At 39.6% G+C, this 19309-nt stretch overlaps 1 protein-coding gene across 1 annotated transcript in view; it reads left to right on the top strand.

Annotated features, from left to right (window-relative positions):
- Nucleotides 1–19309, top strand: part of lgr4 (leucine-rich repeat containing G protein-coupled receptor 4) — an 82622-nt gene that overhangs the window by 41210 nt on the left and 22103 nt on the right. The window contains exons 3-5 of the mRNA XM_053492766.1: nt 4613–4684; nt 7182–7253; nt 16625–16840. Of these exons, the coding sequence (XP_053348741.1) occupies nt 4613–4684; nt 7182–7253; nt 16625–16840 (360 nt within the window). The remainder of the gene's footprint in view (nt 1–4612; nt 4685–7181; nt 7254–16624; nt 16841–19309) is intronic.

Raw genomic sequence — 19309 nt, 5'->3', positions numbered from 1 at the left:
CATGAATATTAATTACAGTACTGTCTTTACCACAAGAAACAGACTCGGGCTGTGTAAAAAAAAAAAAAAGAGAGAGAGAAAAAAAGTAATTATTTGGAAACAGCTGTAATTTGCCATGTTCAGAATTCTGCACTGTGAAATTTCATGCTATTTTTAAACCCCTTTCTTTTGAAAGTCTGCTGCACTAGTTTAGGAGCGAAGTGTGATTTGCTCGCAGAGTTTCCCCGGCGCTGACTTACTGCACAGCTGTTTCCGAGGACGGCCTGTACAGCTGAGCCCTGCGACCGCAGAACCCAGATTACATGTGCCGGAGGCAAATAAAGATCAGGGATGTCGTCTCCAGAGCCCAGAGAATCCGACCGCTCTGCACTGTGGAGCGTGTGTGCACGCGCATGTGTGTGTGTGTGTGTGTGTGTGTGTATGACCCTAAGTGGTGGCTTTGAGACTCAGCCAAACCAGAACGAGAGTGAAAGGCCGTGAGTTGTGTTGTTGTGTAGCTCATGTGTATAGAGAGAAATACTCAGGACTACCAGATGTGTAAGCGCTCGCTGCACATTTACTCCCACATACATAAACAACAGCTTTCAGGCTTTCATGGAAAGCAAATTGGAAAGTAAATGTGCATTTGATTGAGGAATCTCTCCACGGTCTTGGTTCTGTGTATAAGCGCGTGTGTGGTACTCCGTGCCTCACTGCTGTAGATCTGCACCCCTATGATCGTCCCGGCTGATAAGATGCTCCTGTCATGTTCTCAGCCTCAAAGTTTAACTCTACTTTTCGCTCTCTTTCTTCTCATTTTAACCTCCTCTCTCTCTCTCTCTCTCTCTCTCTCTCCCTCTGTCCATGTGAGTGTGTCTCTGTCTCCTTAGCTGCAGATGGAAATGAGGCTTAAAGGAAGGAAGGACTGATTTTTATGCTCTGTTAAGAAAAAGTAGCTCAAGCGAATAATACTGTGCGTTAAGCCCCAAGCATCACTTTAACGCTCGGAAAAGTCTCCCGAACACCCGAGTTGGACTTTTTAAATGTAAGAATTAGTCACACACATATTATATTAGTATGCATGTACTGTACACCGCAAAAAAAAGGCATCTTAGCAATTGAAATAAATATGAATCTAGCCATACATACCTATGTGTAATTTCTTTAAAATAAGTTTACAAGAAACCAAATATATTAATTTATTATATAAAAATCTATTTAATTTCTATTAAAATGTTTCTAAAATTGTAAGCGTTAAATCTTTTTTGTTTATTTGGATGATAATTTTGCTTCTTTCAAAAAGAAATAATAAAAACTAGCACAATTATCTCCTAACATAACAACTTTTTCTAAGATCTATTTATTATAATACATTTTGCATGTGAAACACAGCTTACACAGGAAGTCAGTGATCGTGTCCTTACAGGTCTTTATGCTTCGGTTACAAGCTTTATTGAACATCCTCATAGTCTTCAGGTTTAATAATTTGGGTTTTCTTACATGCCAGAACAACAACAACACCAAAAAAACCCCCACAGATTTATGGTATTGCACCATCTGTGTGTAAATTCGCTTTAAGCCCAGTTTTGGCAACCTTGTGTTACAACATGTGCAGCAGTAAATGGTACTGTGCTAACAATGCAACCATGCATTTCCACACAATCATTAGTTTTACAACTAGTTCCAGGAATGGCACGAAAAATACAAAGTGATCAAAGTAAATGACTGATTTGCATATTAGACCAAATTTCTGAAAATTATAGAATATAGCATAATATAGAATATCGGTTTGATAGCTGAGCTCTTATCTGTTCAGTTTCGCACAAGAACTGAACTTCACATTCCCTAGAGCAGATGCTAACGGCTAGTATGGCAGCGGCATTTTCCAGTGCTTTGCCAGGATGTAAGCAGTTTGTTTAAGCGTGTACAGACTTTTAAAAGTAAAAAAAAAAAAAAAAGGTAGATTTTTCACTACTGTCTCGCTGTAAGTTGAGGTACGCGACCGTTTGGAGATTAATAATGCAAGCATTTCCGGTTTACTATCAGCACTCGCTACATCATAAATCACACTGCACTTCATTCATAACAGAATATACGTCGTAAACAACACTAATTAGACCTACACAAGATAAATCATAACTTCTGTGACGTATAATAATAGGAAAGGTTTATAATGATTGCCTTATTTATAGATCCCGTGTTAAAATAAGTGATCCGGGCATGAGCCTTTCTAAGAGAAACACACACTTATTCATAGATTTGATGTAAAAAAAATTAATGTCAGTAAGAAACAAAGCTGTGTACAAGGTTTTCTTTAATATATATTATAAAAATAAAAATAAATCACTATATGAGCACCAGACTCTTTTATTAATTCTTGCCACTTATTTCTTTTTAAATTATATAATGTATTATAATTATTAGTATTGGTAGTATTATATATGGAAAATATATCTTTTATGAAATAATCCTGAAAATAAATACATAAATATTAATAAAAGTCTTTATGCTAATCATATATACATATACACAGTATATATCTGCGCCCCACTAGGCTGAGTTGTGTTAGGACTCCATTTGTCTCTGGGCACAGCTGGCATTCAGACACGGAGCTCCACATGGCTTCTCCAAACACACTACACCCTCAGGGCTGGGAAGTGTGTACAGCATAACATGGAGATATGATACGGAGTCTTCAAGTCTGGAGCCCCAAGAACTTCTTCCTATCACGCAGAGGAAGGAAGGAGAGAGGGGGCGGGCAGGTGCACTGAATAAAGAGAAGTGGCTCAAATAAGTGGCTCATAAAAAGAAAAGCTCGAATATTTAAGTTAACATATTGTAGATCTTAGAAATCCCACAACGTGTGTCTGCTCCACCTGAAATACCTCAAAGATAATCCATACCTAAACCTCTTCCAGTTTCCAATCACACTGTTTTAGTGTTTACGTAAACGAGAGAACAGTTGTGGGGTTGAGAAGAGGTTGGTGGAGCTCAGTGACGAGCTGAGGGAGGATGTTTTCTCCTATGAGGTCACATTGAGGAGAGAATCCATTTGGCTTATTGAAATCCTGGCCAGTACAGGGAATGTTTTTGATAAAAAAAAATTTGGCTTGTTTGAGTCAAACCGGGACTTTTGATTGTAAAGAAAACCAGAAGACGGTTATGCGAGTAAAATCTCCCTTTAATGCTTTATATACAGTATGATCCGCTATTACGCTAATGCACTTATCCCAGTTTTCACTAGTGCTTGGATACCATCAAGGTCGAAAGTTTTCTCAGTACTCTGGAGTCATGATCGGACTGCCTGGGTCACGTCTGAAACGCTGGCCTCGCAGGAACTCCTTTAATGGCACAAATGCCTTGGAGCTAGGTCAGGACTGTACGGGGGATGTGGCAGTAACTCCCAGCTGAGTTTCTGTAATATGCAAGTGGTGTTTGTGAGTAATTGTGTGTACAGTGCTCACAAACAGATGCATCACTTCTGGAAGCTTGTGACAAGATATCCATCAATTTACAAAGATCAGGCATTCCAATCTCATCACCGTGCTGTGCTTGAAGTCTTCTGTAAATGCCAGTAAATGTTTTTTACACCTTCGTTCTTCTCATGAGTCCTGGTTTGACTTGAATCCCCCTCATACATGCACACTGGAGATCTATTTGAATGCCTAAAAATTATAATGAATGTTTCTCTTTAAAACATGATTGAATTGCTTCGTGCTAAATTTAATTTAAAAAGGTTTTTAATTAATAGAGGTTCACATGGTTTTAACACGATCCAATTACCGCTATGAAATCTCATCAGGGTGTTAACGCTGATTGGATCGCTTATATTCAAGTGAACTTAATTAAAACATATCACGGTGGGAACTGATCCAGTGTCACAGGTTCCATCCTCAGCTCATCCTCAACCATGACTTTGGTTTTATCCAGGGCGTTCAAATGACGCACAAAAGCAAACGTTGCTCTATTTAATCCCATGGAACTAATGTATGCAGTATTTGGTTGTAACACCGATCACAGACGGCATTATTATATTTCAGGCTGCGCATCCTTAAATTCTTTAACCACAAAAAAAAAAGCTTTGAGAACTTATAAGTGGAGATAGACGAGAGAATTCCTCTTGTCACACTCCCACTGTGATTAGCAGGTGTTGCTGCGTGCGTGCATGCGAGCACACGTTTCTGTAGGTGTGCGAGACGAGAGGGATTTTATAAGCTGGCAGCTTTTTGGCCTTCAACATGTCTGCTCGCACCGATCCACCACAATCTGCCACCTCGGAAGGTATTTTGGTTCAAGCAGAGAGCTTATCGTCCACACAACCGCTTCCAGACACACACGTATTACACAGACGCTGACAGCAAAGGCCTGATAACGGGCATGGAGGCTCAGCGCAGAACAAAATGTATATCGGAGCAGACCAGGGGCTGATGCTGGTGTTTGCTTTTCATGTGTTATCTGCCTCTCTTATGGTGTGTTTGATCTCCTGATCATAATTATTTTATGTTAAATCCTCTGGGATGGATGTTTCTGATTATGTGGACTGTTTTTTGGATGAGATTTAGGAACATAAAAACAAATATATCCTTACTATAATAATAACTTTTTCCCTCTCTCTCACTCTTTGTCTCTGTAGGAGATTGGCAGGTAATGATCTTACTTTCATCCACCCTGAAGCTCTGGCCGGTCTGCACCAGCTCAAAGTACTGTAAGTGTTCTAGTCTCACACACACACACACACACACACACACACACACACCTTAAAAGCTTGTTATTCGTAGTGACAGACCGAGCGAGTCTCGGCATTGATGGAGACGTGTTCCCCGGCTCTACGTCTCTGCCCGCTCATCACAGGCTGCAGGTCGAGTGTTGAGTTCGCTAATAGCTCGGAGCGACTAACAGGAATCTGTCCACTACAGTATGTTCAGACTGTCAGCGGGATGTAGAATGGCATCCCAGCATGCCTCAGTGCAGATTATGGCTAGACTTCAGGACAGGCTCTATCTGTCTATCTGAATCTATCTATCTATCTGCTTTTTCTCTTTATCTCCCTCGTTCCTGTCCTCGCGCTGCGCTCTGGTATGTGTCTGTAATGATGTAACGGCTTTGTACTTGAGGTGTTTTGAGATCCAGTTCTGTCGAAGCTTATCGCCTCTGCCTGTCGCCTCGGCTCTGCTTTGCATAAAACTCTCTTTCCGCCTCCCCGTCCTCCTCACTGACCCCGTGATGCACCCAGACGCTGACCCCGCCCACAGTCATACCCGTCTAATCACCTCAGGTAAACCCACTAGTTTTACAACAGCTTCGGCATCAGGAAGGATTTCGCCTTGGAGCTAAGGCAAGAACGATTAGTCTGATTAGTCACAGGAAGAAACCCGTGAATCGCTGCTTAGGAGTATTTGCAGAAAATGACTGGTGTTTACTTTCGTAAACGGCGGACAATGAAAATTGGGAAACATAGGGAACAAGTAATCTTTGCTTTGAAGAGCTTGGATCAAGTTGGTGAAAAAGAGGGAATCTATGTGTAATAACTACTGAGAGCAGTGAATCAGGGGTAGACTGTGGTTTCAACTGAATTGGATTTTTGGGTGCTAATACTAATGGGCGTCTGATTAAATTCAGTAGTACTGTACTTATGTTTACTCTCCGATTTCTACCAAGTGGCTATATTTCTTATGGATGTGTATAATTAAGAACTATTGTTATTAACTATGCAAAATATTAAAAATTCTGATGTTGATTGTTGAAACGTCATTTATTGTACGAACCGATAATCTTCTCCTCAACACCCCAATCCAGTAGGTGGCAGTAAGAAACCAACCGCCCATAAACATTTACATTTCATTTAGGTATTTGGGAGACGCCCTTATCCAGACGACTTACATTTTTATCTCATTTTATACATCTGAGCATTTGAGGGTTAAGAACCTTGCTCAAGGGCCCAGCAGTGGTAACTTGGCGGGCGGGGGGTGAGAACCTGGGACCTTCCGAACCGTAGTCCAATGCCTCTAATTTAATGTTTTTTATTTTTGTAAGAGGTAATTAGATAATTATGTAACAACAACAACAACAACAGTCAGTTGTTATTTTAAGACACGAAGGTCAGCTGATCTGGAACAGTTCTTACAATAACAATATCGTCATAAAACTGGCTCTCATGAAGACCTTCCCAGGAAAGCAAGACCAGGACTTACTGTACTGTAGGTCTGCTGCATGTAGAGTTACCAGCCTTAGAAATAACAAATTAACAAACAGCACCTCAGATTAGAGCCGTTATGAAGGGTTTACAGCTCATAAGCAGCAGACGCATTTTATTATCAACTGTTCAAAAAAGATTATTGCAAATTGTGGACGCTGTCAGCTTTGCTTTACAATTTAAAAAGAATTTTAAAAAATCTGGATTAGAAATGTGTCCAGAATTTGACTTGTGGTGTATGTTGATTGGTGGACCAGGTACTCAAGTGTGAATGACTGTGAGTGTGTGTAATGGGATTGGAGTGTATTTTCTGGCATAGTCTCCAGACCCATGTGTCCCTCTGAAGGGGATAAAAACACTTGCTGAATTTGTATGAATGATAAGTTGTAAAAGAGATGCAAACTTTTGCACTCAGCTGTGTACGATGTACGCTTTTGCTTCAAATGTCGCCGCGTTATCTGGGATTACAATCTCAAGTCCTGAGAGCATTTGGAATGATGTTTAATTGAATGAAGACATAACAAAATACAGCAGGATGTAGAATCGAGTTTGCTTCAGGCAAAGTGCTTTTTGTTAGCGTGAGTCTTTCAGGGTAAAAGGTTTTGTGCTCGCGGCCTGTGGCACTTAAGTGAGGCTGAAGTGGGCTGTTAATATGAGAAAGGAAGAGAGATGTGGACTCTGATTAGGACATTCTGTACAAACACACGCACATTCCTATCCGATGATTCTACAGCTATGCTTTATTACATATTTGATAATCGTGTTTTTCACATACGGATCCAAATCACGTTTATTCCATAACACGGAGTTTTGACTGTATAGAAAATAATATGATTTAATCCACTTTTTGGTGCACGTCAGGATTTATGTGGCACATGATGCATTCATGCGTCCATTCATCATTGACTTGTGTTTTACAGACCATGGAAAGTAATTGGGTTAGCAGGATTTTTCAAATAAAAAAAATAATCTCTTGTTGTGTTTTTTTTTCTTTTACTTTTTTTTCCAGCATGCTTCAAAATAACCAGCTGAAGACGGTTCCTAGTGCTGCTCTCAAGAGTCTCCATGCACTGCAGTCTCTGTAAGTAATATACACACACCTAAACGTGCACGAGTTGTGTATTTTAACATGTGGGTTCTCTGTGTCAGTATTTACTTTTATGGATTCAGGTGTGTTTGACTATGAGAGCTGGGACAGCTGTGCGTTTCGGGGGAAGAAATAGCTCTTTCTGCTGTTATCACCTCTCCAGATCCCACCCCCATTCCCTTCTTCCTTCACTTGTTTTTTTTTGCAGCTGTGTGTCCCCGCGGGGCTGGGGCCAGTGCACCGGACCTGAAGTAATGCATTCTGGCACAGACACTTGGCCCGCTTCTTAGATCAAAATTCTCCAAACAATCTGTACATCAACACGCCTTCTGCCCTTAAGCACGATCTAGTCTGGGTGAAAGGATAGACGGATAGACAGACAGAGCTATACGTTCATAAATTCATCTCTACATGGCTGTCAGAATTGCTGTTCAAATACCTTTTTTTTTCCGTATACTGTTAAGTAAAAAAACATTCAAATGTTTAAATTCCTATGATTGTTTAATCACTTAAAGGTGCAGCAGGTAAGATTCGTAGTCATTGTTGTTGTAGTCGTTTTCCCAGGATTAGGTTTCTAACAGTTAGGTGGGTTTGACAGTTGAATGTTTCCCGTCTATGTACAGGAAGCTCTGCCCCCAGGTGCTTAGGTGTCCCTTGGTTGTCCCGAAATCTGCGGAGCATGCTCAGTCACCTAGGCCAATTTCTGTGTCCTAGACCAATATCTCGACTCCCAACCACATTGTCTGGGTGTCCTAGTCTGACGTTCGATTTAAAACTATTTTTAGTTGGACCAACATGTTTATATGTTTTTTAAAATTAGTCAGATTGACACAACGTGTGTAAACATACTGACTAAATCAGATACATAAATTTAAGACTCGCTGCTAACTACCTTGTTTGTCAGGTGTTTGTTGTGTGTGACAAACTAGGTTTATCCAGGTCTGATAAGCTGAAAAGGCAGCAAATCGCCACCTACTGTAGTGGAGACGGACATACTTCAGCAAATAAATCACTTGTGCTTGTGTAATAGGACAAGAACAGTAGTCCAATTAAATGTCCTAGTCGAGCTATAGCCATAACTCGACTTTACTGCGCTTGTAAATATATTGAGTGTCTATAAAATGACTGACAGAAAAAACAAAAACAAACAAGCAAAACTGTTTCTTTAAACTGATTCTCTCATGACTTTGTACATTTTTGGTATGGCCACAGTTTAATCAACATTAAATTTTTTTAAATCATGCTTTACATATCTTACACATTATTTTCACAATTTATTTAATTTTGTTAAAAAAAAAATTAAACTATTGCACCTTTAACGCACATCTGTTAAAATAGGTTTCTTAAACTTAATCACGGAACCCAAATTCTAAATATGAATAGATTTTATATTATATGTCATACTGTATATGTATTTTTCACGTATCTGAGAAATAAAGCCATACGTTTCAGGCCACAATCACATGAAGTGACTCATTTTAATTTTTTTATACTGTACAACTTGAATTTGCTTAAGATTATGATTTTTTTTTACATATTAAAGAAAAATACATTATACTTTCATCCTTGTATAGTTGTAATAAAGGAACCTTTACAAGCAAGGAGTGACATTCTTGTCACTTACAGCAAACAGTCATTCCCTTATCCCACATTTTCTCTCTTTTTTAAAGTTAATAAGACAAAAATGGAGCTTGTCATTTTACAGAGAAACTGCAAAGCCCTCAGTCAAGTTTTAGAATAATCCTCAAAGTATAAAAGCAGTGACACTAAAAACTCTTTCCTAATCTCACTTCAATTACCGTATTAACAATCGTTTGTATGGAGTCCTGGTGTATATTACTATAGAAACAGTAATGTATTAGAACATGCCAATTAATGCAAACTTAGCAGACTGACTCTAAAGTAAAGTGTTTGTTTCGGATTGTTGTGGTGGGATTTTTTTTTTTTGTAAATCATTTGTAAAATAGACTTTTTTATTTATTTATTTGAAACAAACTTTGGAGGAATGATCAATTGTGTCATTGATTTAAAAGCTAAATAAATCATATTAAGATAGATTTTGCAACACAAAAAAGTTAAATTTAATATTGAAAGTGATGATAAATAGATAAATGGATAAATTGACGGTGGTCAATTTTTGAATGGTGGTATGGTGGCTTAGTGTTTAGGGTCCTGGGTTTGATTCCCTTGTCGGGTCTGTGTGCATGGAGTTTGCATGTTCTCTTCGTGCTTGGTGGGTTTCCTCCCACAGTCCAAAAACAATTTGACGTTCCCAAATTGCTCGTAGTATAAGAATGAGTGTGTGAAAGTTGACTGAAGGTCCTACCACAGTCGAACAAATGGATAAAAATACAATGGTTTTCATTGGCTTCCACTGCATCTAGTTGGACTACAGAGGTTCCTAGATGGATGGATGAAAATGGTTGGATGAACAGAATAGATGAATAGATGAATGGATCAGGCTGGTAAATAGATGGGTGGATGGATGAAGAATTGAAGGTGGGTGGTTGGATGAAAGAAGAGTGGATCGATATGTAGGTAAATAGATGAATGGATGGGTAGTTGGGTTGGTGGGTGGATAAATGGTGGGTAAATGCATGGATGGATGAGTAGGTGCCGGGTCAAATGGATGGGTGGGTGTTTGGATGGATAAGTTGGTGGATGAGTGGGTGAATGGATTAATGGATGGATGAGTGAATGGACTTCCCCCAGGAGGAAAGAAGTGGAAAAGTGAAGTAGAATGTTATTAGAGATGGACAGAAAAGTCCTACAGGAATGTCTTTCCCCTGCAGGTTGGTTGCTGTAATCAGGCCGCTTCCTAATTACAGCGGCATCAGCGCAGCCTGCAGCGTTCATATACACTCAGAAAACAGAGGAAGCTCACTACACTACTTTCTTCCAATCCCACTCTCAATTCATTCTTTCTGCTTAAATCAGCAACACGCGAGGGTCCGACGCACTTCAAAGGTTCCTACCGGGCTTCTGCGAACACGCCGAAAGGGCTCCTGCGCTACTGCAGGGGAAGTTCGCCAGCCGTTTGAAGCCACTCGCTGGTCTGGGCGCTGACAGCTTTCTAAACCACAGCCCTAATTATGCAGCCAGCTGTACTTTGAAATTGTTGCACATGTCACAAAGCATGAAGTGAAGATCTGTTGCCCAGAAAGTCAATATTGTGACAAGAAGGCAATTACGCTGTATCATATCCTGTTAATTGCCTCTGTATATGTGGCTATATGACAGTCATGTCAGTTGAAGTAATAGCCGTTAGGGGTGATGAAAAAAATTGATGAAAGGAAAGTGCAATTTCTGAGAGAATGTGCCTTCGGTTATTTCGTCTTCCTGTCAAACGAGTGCATATGTAAGTGTGTTTATGATGTTTGTGTGTGTGTGACCCTAAAATAGGACATGTCTAGATCTGTTTTTTCTGCACAGACTGCTTATCCAGCTGGTGCTACCTGATGTTCATCTCTACTACAAATCTAAATTAGATTCAGTTTTTTCTTTCAGGTTTGCATAACTGTAACCACAGTTACATAAAATACAGAAATACCGGCTTTCTCAAGTAACGCCCAAGGCTACTAGTAGTTTACTGTATTCATCAACCCTAAACAAGCTGCGCTGGATTTGTACTGTCCTACATGTGAGGCATGTGCCTCGGGTTAGAAAGCGAGCGAGAGTTCATGTCCAGTGCAAATGTCACCGAGATCATTTCCCACACAAGATAACAAATGTCTCAGAGAAGTTCTGTCGAAAAGCATGCATTAATCAAACATGCGCCTCGACACCAGACGAGCGCACCTGTGTGCGCGTACTTTCTTTGGCGCTCATCTTGTTTTGAGTCGTCCTTTCCCAGAATGCTTAGGGTGAGCAGGAGAATGTGTTTAACCAAGGTTAGTACATGGCTCTATAAAGGTCTCTTAACAAGTGCAGGTTGTATTTGTGTTTACTCAGAGTAGGAAGTGGATACTGATTAGGTTAAAAGCCTTAAGGGTTGTACACTCTACTTCTTGATAACATTCAGGAGCGAGGAGTGGAGTGTGGACTACATTGTGGGAACATTTGACTCAACTCCTACTGTAGATATCATAGATATACACGATCTAAACAACATGATTGAAATGTAAACACAGTCCAAATCCCAGCCCAATTCATGTGCAGGTAGCCAGAAAAACATGTAAACATTTCAGTCTGTTGAGTTTGCTTTAAAATGTTACAGTTAGACAAAAACTGCCAAAGCTCTGAAACACCTTGAATAAATGTTAAACAAACATCCAACTCAAAAGAAGTTCCACCATATCGTCTACTGTGTTTAATTTTCGTATAAGAGTGCCAGGACATTTATTAATCCATGTATTATTAGGTTTAGATTAAGTCAAACATGCATCATACAAGTCCCTGTAATTGCGCTGTTACTATAGAAACTTACTAAAACACAAACCTGTTACTTGTATAACAGCCAGAACTATCGCCAAAGTCGCTGTTATTGAAAATGAATCAGCACCAGGTTCAAAGTTTCAGCAGTGATGCAGTAGAAGTTATAATAACATTGAGGGGCAAATTATTATTTCAGCAGATGTTTTCAGAACATTGTAGGAATGTTATTTTTGGAATTTCACAGCCTAACCTTCCTTAAGTTCCTATTTTTCTTACTTTCTTTTCTTCTTCCTGTTTTTATTATGTGGCGGCAGGCACGAAATTGAGGTCAGATCATGGGATTATATGTTCCCTGTATTTTTCTAAAATGTGGGAACTGTTAAAATATATTCATTCAGTGCCCCTGAGTGTGTCTGGTGCCCACGAGGTTGCCGTATCATATGAAGATCACAAGTTTGAATGCAGTAGCTTTTGTGGCCTACTGCACTCTGGGTCCTGGAGAAAGACAACTGGCTAAAGAGCCACTCACTGATAGCTCGTTATTGGCTCAATCATTGTGAGCCAATCTGTGAGCTCATGCAAGCCAAAGGGACACTCCTCCTCCAAGCAGTTTAAAAATATGGGGTTGGTTGGCGCCATGTAGTTCCTTGTTTTAGGAAAAAAAAAATCTGGAACATCAAGTTCAAACCAAGCATCAGAATGGGAAAGAAAGTGATGGTTGTTGGTGCCAAACATGCTGGTCTGAGTATTTCCGATACTGCTGATCTACTGGGATTTTAACTCACAACCGTCTCTAGGGTTTTCAGAGAACGGTCTGAAAAAAATAAGAAATGATTCAGTGAGCAGCAGTTCCCTTGGTGAAAATGCTCTGTCGATGCTAAAGGTCAAAGAAGAATGACCAGACTGGTTCAAACTGATAAAAAGAGTAACAGTAAGTCAAATAACATCTCGTTACGACTGTTTATGCGAAAGAGCATCTCTGAATACCCTAAGCAGATGGGTATCCACAGCAGTGGAAGACCACAACAGGTACCACTATTGTCAGCTAAGGACAGGAAACCAAGGCTATAATTCAGATTGGCTGTAAAATTGCACAATAAAAGATTGGAAAACATTGCCTGGTCTGTTAAGTTCAAGTCTAGTTTGGATGGCAGGGTCAGAATCTGGCTTAAACAACATGAAAGCATGGATCCATCCTGTCTTGGAGCAAAGGTTCAGGTTGGTGATGGTGTTGCTGTATAGTGGTGTAGGCGATACAGTATATTCGTGGCTCATTTTGGTCCCCTATTTACTAATTAAACATCATTTAAATTGCCATGCGCTACCCGAGTAATGTTGCTGACCATGTCCATTCCTTTATCACCACGCGATAACGCGCCATGTCACATCTCAGATTGCTTTCTTGAACAAGGTAATGTTTAGGAACTGTACATAAACGTCTTCCAAAGAAACCAGATCTCCATCCAATAGAGCAGCTTCAGTATGGGATGGAACTGGAGACAAATCTGCAGCAACTGACATGTCAATATGGACCAACTTCTTCAAGGGATATTTCATTCCAGCACCTTGTTGAATCTATTCCAGCACCTTGTTGAATACTAGTTGGGTCCAACTTAGTATTAGCAATGTGTGCCTAATAAAATGGCCAGTGAGAACATTTAATTAAGAATAATATGGTGCAGTAATATCTGATCTTCATCAAGTCATCTTTTTTTCCATTCAGCTCTTCCCTATTTACATAATGATGTACAGTTAGATTACAGATGCAAAGGTATAACTGACTGGCTGACCGAAGTCCAATTGTGTTTTCTGTCTACCGGTTCTACTGTTTAAAAGGTAAAAAGGTAGACACACATGCCAAAAGTTTGATACATATAAGTGCAAGCAAACAATCCCTAATCCAAAATCGAACAGCACCACCAGCATTAGATCAACGTTGGCATGAGACTAGAGCTATAGATCTCTGAGCTTTCCTTCAACCTGACATGTTTTTGAAGTTGGTTTTAGAGCTGGGTGTAGATCCATCTAGTAGTATTACCTATAGACGTCCAAGGAAATCCCCCATAAGGATAGCGTGTGTATGTGTGTGTTATGGACTAGCAGTGGCGCTCATACAGGATGATGGATGTCAGCTAAAATCCTGTCTGAACACAACCCTTTGGCTCAATCCTGCACTGTTCATCCTTCCACACCAACCACGTAATCATCCAGACCGAAATTCACTGTCATTCATAAACAGGATGTTCCCACCCTCTATTCTAACCCATCTCCCATCATCTCCGTCGATCTGCAGCGTCCGTGTCCATTCACAGGTTACCACTGAAGGGAGATTGTGTGTCAAGAACACTTAGGAATTACATCATATATCTGACACTAGTAACAATATTGTAGCACAAGGTCTCCTTCGCAGCAGAACAAAAACGAACAGATCTTAACACTCGACGCTTTGATTTCATTATCAGAGCGGAGGTTTAATCAGCACTTTAAAAATTCCCGTAAACATTTTTCTTCGTATAGCTAATGTTTTACATGCACTCCCCCCCTTTTTTTCCTGAACACATTCTTCACCTCTTAGCTCAAAACCTCCCGTGTGTGCCAGCGAATACACAAACAGTGACTCAGATCTGTTAAGTGGCTGCAGTATTTGGCGTATACTGTAGCATAGCTCGCTTTGGACCCATGATCTCCAAGGTGTGGCCTCAGACCCCTCATAAGGCATGTGTGCAAAGTGTAGGATTAAGAAGCAACATACATGTGATGATGTTAGAGCGAGTTCGAATCTTTTTCGCTTTTTGTAGCTTAGCAGCTGGGCAGGTGTTTTTTTGTGTTTGTTCTCACTTGATGCTGTGTGTGATGGGTGTGTGAGGTAATGCAGAAGTGCGTGTATTTGTGGTGTGTGCACTTGCAGGTTGTGTTTACTTTTCATGTTCTTGTATGGCTTGAGTTCATCCATCAGTCAAGACACCAGTGAGAAACCGGTGTTACCATGTGCAGTGACTAGCCAAAGCATTGAGACTCCTTCTGTTGTCGCATACTTTGTGTTATAGATTTATCAAAACGGATTACGTTAAAAAATGTTTTGTTGTTTTAGACATTTTGGAGGGAATCAGGTTTTATTATGTGCCTTTCTGACACTTCTGTATTTCACTCTTTATCCATTTTTCCATAACATTTATCTTTCCCTTCATAACTAACCCGACATAGCATAATGCTGCCACCCCCATGCTTTACCTATAGGGATGGTTTTAACCAGGTGATAAGCAGTATTGTTCTTTTTTTCAGCCCAAAATGATGTTGATTTGGATTATTGAATGTCTCACACTCTCTCATCCACTCATTTTCTATATCGCTAATCATGCACAGGGCCACAGGAGGGCATGTAGCAGGGGACTCAGGGCACGAGGCAGGGTACACTTGGCGGGGTCCATTGTTGGGCACAAGCATGCACATAATCACACACTAAGGTCCAGTTGAAAAAGCCTGTTAGCTTAATTTGCATGTTTTTGGACGGTGGGACGAAACCGGAATATGCAGAGGAAACCCACGAAGAATGGGGAGAACATGCAAACTCCATATGTATATTGGGAGAAAGAGAAAGAGAGAGAGTGGCTGTCTTGTGCCTTAAGTAACCTGAGAAAGGCTTAAGGCCCCAGCCATCCTACACAGAATAAGTGGTTTAGGCAGTAGATAGATCAGTGTGTGTGTATGCGTGTGTATGTGTGTTTTGGATAAAAGTCTTACCAATGTTTATGGCTTTTCTTCAACGTATTAGTTTTCCAGTGTCTTAAGGTACAAAAAAAACATTCAAAAACAGCATTGTGAAGGAGAATCTTGTCTAGTGGACAAGAAAGTAGACGTCTTAAATTAAAATAACACATGTCCACTTGTAAATGACCTGGGCTAATTTCCCATCTCTCTGTTTTGCTTCCACTTTATCCCATGGTGTGACTAGAGTACAGCTGCAGTGTGGAGATTTCACAGTTTGAATATTATTCAAAGTTGAATTCATAATGTTTACATATTCAGAGGCAAAAAAGTACATATTCAAATATTTTAGGTTCAGCATTCTATGTTTGCTTTCCCATTATAAGGTCAAGTAGTTTTTTCAAAGTGGTTAATTTAATAAACGGGACTTACATGAATCACTCTTTTTCTTGGAATATTGTCCAGTGCCTTGATTAAAGGACTTGTTATGCACAATTAACTTTTAAGTGATTTTTAGACATTCAGATGGGTGTATTAAAATACAAATAAAAAGCGTGAGGAGAAAAAAAAAAGCATTATATGCCTATTTGTTTTTTTTATTATCAGTCAGGGTTTAAACAAGCCACTTTCCCTGTTGTGACCTCATATGAGATGATACCCCGGCTTGTTGTCCAGCTCCGCTGTTCTCTGGTGAGGGCGTGACTGAGCAGTAGTTCATTTAAATGAATTAAAATAATACGGGTTTGTTGTGTGGAAAAAAATATCCGAGGGACATTTCAGCTGGAGCATTACCAGATCCACTTTGGGAACACTTTATGGAAATAGTAAAACATGGGACCTTTAAGTTCTTTAATACCTTTATGTTAACTCCTACGTGCTAAGCATATATAGTTAAATAAATAAGCAGCCAGTAAGTACAGCTAATAAAATATAGCTAAATATCTGCAAGACAAAAACATTACTCTGGCTTAATAAACCAAGCTACATGTAATGTAATGTCTTATGATAAATGCTGATATTGCCTTTTGTCGTATTCATTTATCATTTTATTTTTCTTCGTCATTTACATGATGTAAGTCTAGTTAATGGTTGGAATGGTAGGCTCTGTAGTATATCAATACATTTTTTGTAAAAGAATTAAAATGTCATTTTAAAGGAAGTTGTTACATCCCATAGCTTCCATGCCCTCATAATATTTCCTCCTCTTGTATTCATGTATTTAGATAAGATGGCAGTAACGGTAGATTTGACTTGAACCTCTTTTTCTCTCTCTCTCCTATCTCTAGGCGCTTGGATGCGAACCACATCACAGTGGTGCCTGAGGACAGTTTCCAGGGCTTGCAGCAGCTCAGACACCTGTGGCTGGACGATAACAGTCTGACCGAGGTTCCAGTCGTGCCTCTGCAGCATCAGGCAAACCTGCAGGCACTCACGCTGGCACTCAACCGCATTGGCCACATCCCGGACAATGCCTTCGCCAACCTCTCCAGCCTGGTGGTGTTGTGAGTGCAGTTTGTTTTTCCAAAACTTTACTGTGGCTTTTTTACATTTGGTGTAAATGATATAAATGTTGCGATACAGTTTTGCAAAAAAAATAAATAATAATAATAATAATAATAATAAATAAAAGGAGTAGCACAAACTCTCTTAGAGTAGGATGTCAACACTGTTTCTACTTTGCGATAAAATTGGTTACAACAAATTATAGTTATTTTAATGAACCCAAAATGTAGATCTACTTTGTGACCATGCTTCCCAGCTGTTGTTTTTGTTTTTGACTGGCATCAGGAATGCAAATAATTACTTTAGATGTTCCATGATTACTTATCAGTTATCAGTGTATTTCAACTTTTGGCATGCCAAGATAGATTAATAAAACTAATTTATAGAATATTAGCTTATAATTTAATTTACAGTATTATGTAAACCAGATGTGGAAGCTTTGGTGGAAAATCCCTTGTCATACGTATATCTAACGATCTGTAATCCATGTAAATTTGTCAGTAATATAATATTAACTCAAAATAGGTCAAAATAATGACACATTACGTGAGCGTTTTTAAATTGAGGTTCAGGGACTGTGTATATTTCACCACACACTTAAAATTGCCATTGGCGTGGCTGCTTTATTTCCTCAGGAATCAGTCACTCTTGGACATTTCTTGATTGTCCTCTGACTGTGTTTACATCAGCTAAATCTATCAGCTTCCTGGACCAATACGGGGCCTTGGCAGCTCAGGAGCTCAGGAAAAGACCACATGCTTACACACAAACACACACATACATGCACAGGTACACTCTGTGTTGACAGGGAGTTTTGAAAACAGTAAAAGCAGAATCCCAAATGTACCCAAGTGTCTTGCAATCTCCAAAGGAACGCAGAGTCTCCGCATCTGTTTCTCTCTCTGTCGCTCTCCATCTCCCTAAGCATTTCTTGGTGACTCTGATTTACCAGTTCCGTTCCTGCTTCTGGAAAATATTTGTCTAAGGAGTGTAGGCCAATTAGTCCGTTAAATAGGCTGAACCAACAGGCAGACGTGCCTGGAGCCTGATGAGTTCTCCGCTCCGAGCCGGCCCGAGTGTTTGGATTGCTCCGCTGAACCGTGCCTCTTTTTAATGACTGGAAATGTACAGGAAGGACTGCCATGTGAGTTATCTCAGAGATAATAAATTAGATACATGGATTTTACAGCACAGGGTAGGGCTGACATTTTTCCTATATCAGATGTAATTCCTGAGAGCAGTGTTGTCATTAAACACACATGCGAATGCGCTTACAGTATTTTCTAGAAATGCAGAGCAGCTCAGTGTGGTGGATTTGGTGTTTAGAGCTAGCTGTATGTACTCTTATGCAGTTGACACGTTTGTAGGCTTTCAGGTACCTTTGTGCAGTCAGGGAACCGCTAATAATAGTTATTTAAAAAAAATTAAAAAGGATTATCTAAATCCAAAATGTTCTATTATCTCTATGTATCTGGAATTTATATACAAAAATGTGTTCAGAATGTCAGAACACAGTTATAAGAGTACAAACTACCTTTATTCCCCAATGTGGTCCTCTGCTACACTAATGCACTTACCCCATCAAGGTAGAAAGTTTTCTCAGAGCCAGGATTGGACTACCTGCTTCACGTCTGAAATGCTGGCCTCCCAGGAACTCCTTAAATGTCTCAAACATGGGAAAATGGCTTGGAGCGGAGTAAGGACTGTACATGCAATATAAGTCCTGTTATGTGAAGTGGTATTTGTGAGTGATTCTATGAACAGTTCCCACAGACAGATGCGTCTCTTCTGTTGGCAACAAATTATTCACTAATTTACAAGGATCAGATGTTCCGCTTGCTGAATGTTCACAGGAACGACTACAGTGGGCTCTGAGTCACTTCAGAAAGGATCTTTATTCACGGACGTACAGCCTTCTTTAAAACTTTGCACCATTTAAATGTTTTTCTGCGGCTAAAAGTCTCATCACCATACTGTGCTTGAAGTCTTTTGTTATGGACATTTAGTTTTGCTACTTCATTGACCACAAGTCCCTTTTGCTTTGTGACAGTGATTTTTGTTGAAAGCACTATATAAATCAAATTTAATCGATTCGAAATACAGATGTATTTAAAAAATGTGTACTTTCTTAGTAACTTTAATAAAAATGGATTTCTACTATGATGATAATGGTGGTTTAACTGTAACACCCTGGACTTTAAACCCTGGGTTTAAAGAGGTCACTAGTCATGCAGTACACATCTCTATGTGTAGAACATGAAAATTTCTATTTTTTCTAAATTATGTATTTGTCTGGCCAAATTTGTATGCAACTATGCAGCCAGAGGTATCTTCATGGTTTAGTCTATTCCACACACACATTCACAACACTGGTCATTTCATGTTTAAAATTAAAACAAGCCACAATCCTGGGACTACACGTCTAAACATCGTGGTTATACCGCATAAGATATTTTTAACTAAATGTT

The sequence above is a fragment of the Clarias gariepinus genome, chromosome 3 (assembly GCF_024256425.1).
Source record: "Clarias gariepinus isolate MV-2021 ecotype Netherlands chromosome 3, CGAR_prim_01v2, whole genome shotgun sequence".
Taxonomy (NCBI): domain Eukaryota; kingdom Metazoa; phylum Chordata; class Actinopteri; order Siluriformes; family Clariidae; genus Clarias; species Clarias gariepinus.
The sequence above is the reverse complement of the archived record's forward strand: the minus strand, read 5'-3'. Positions and strand labels throughout refer to the sequence as shown.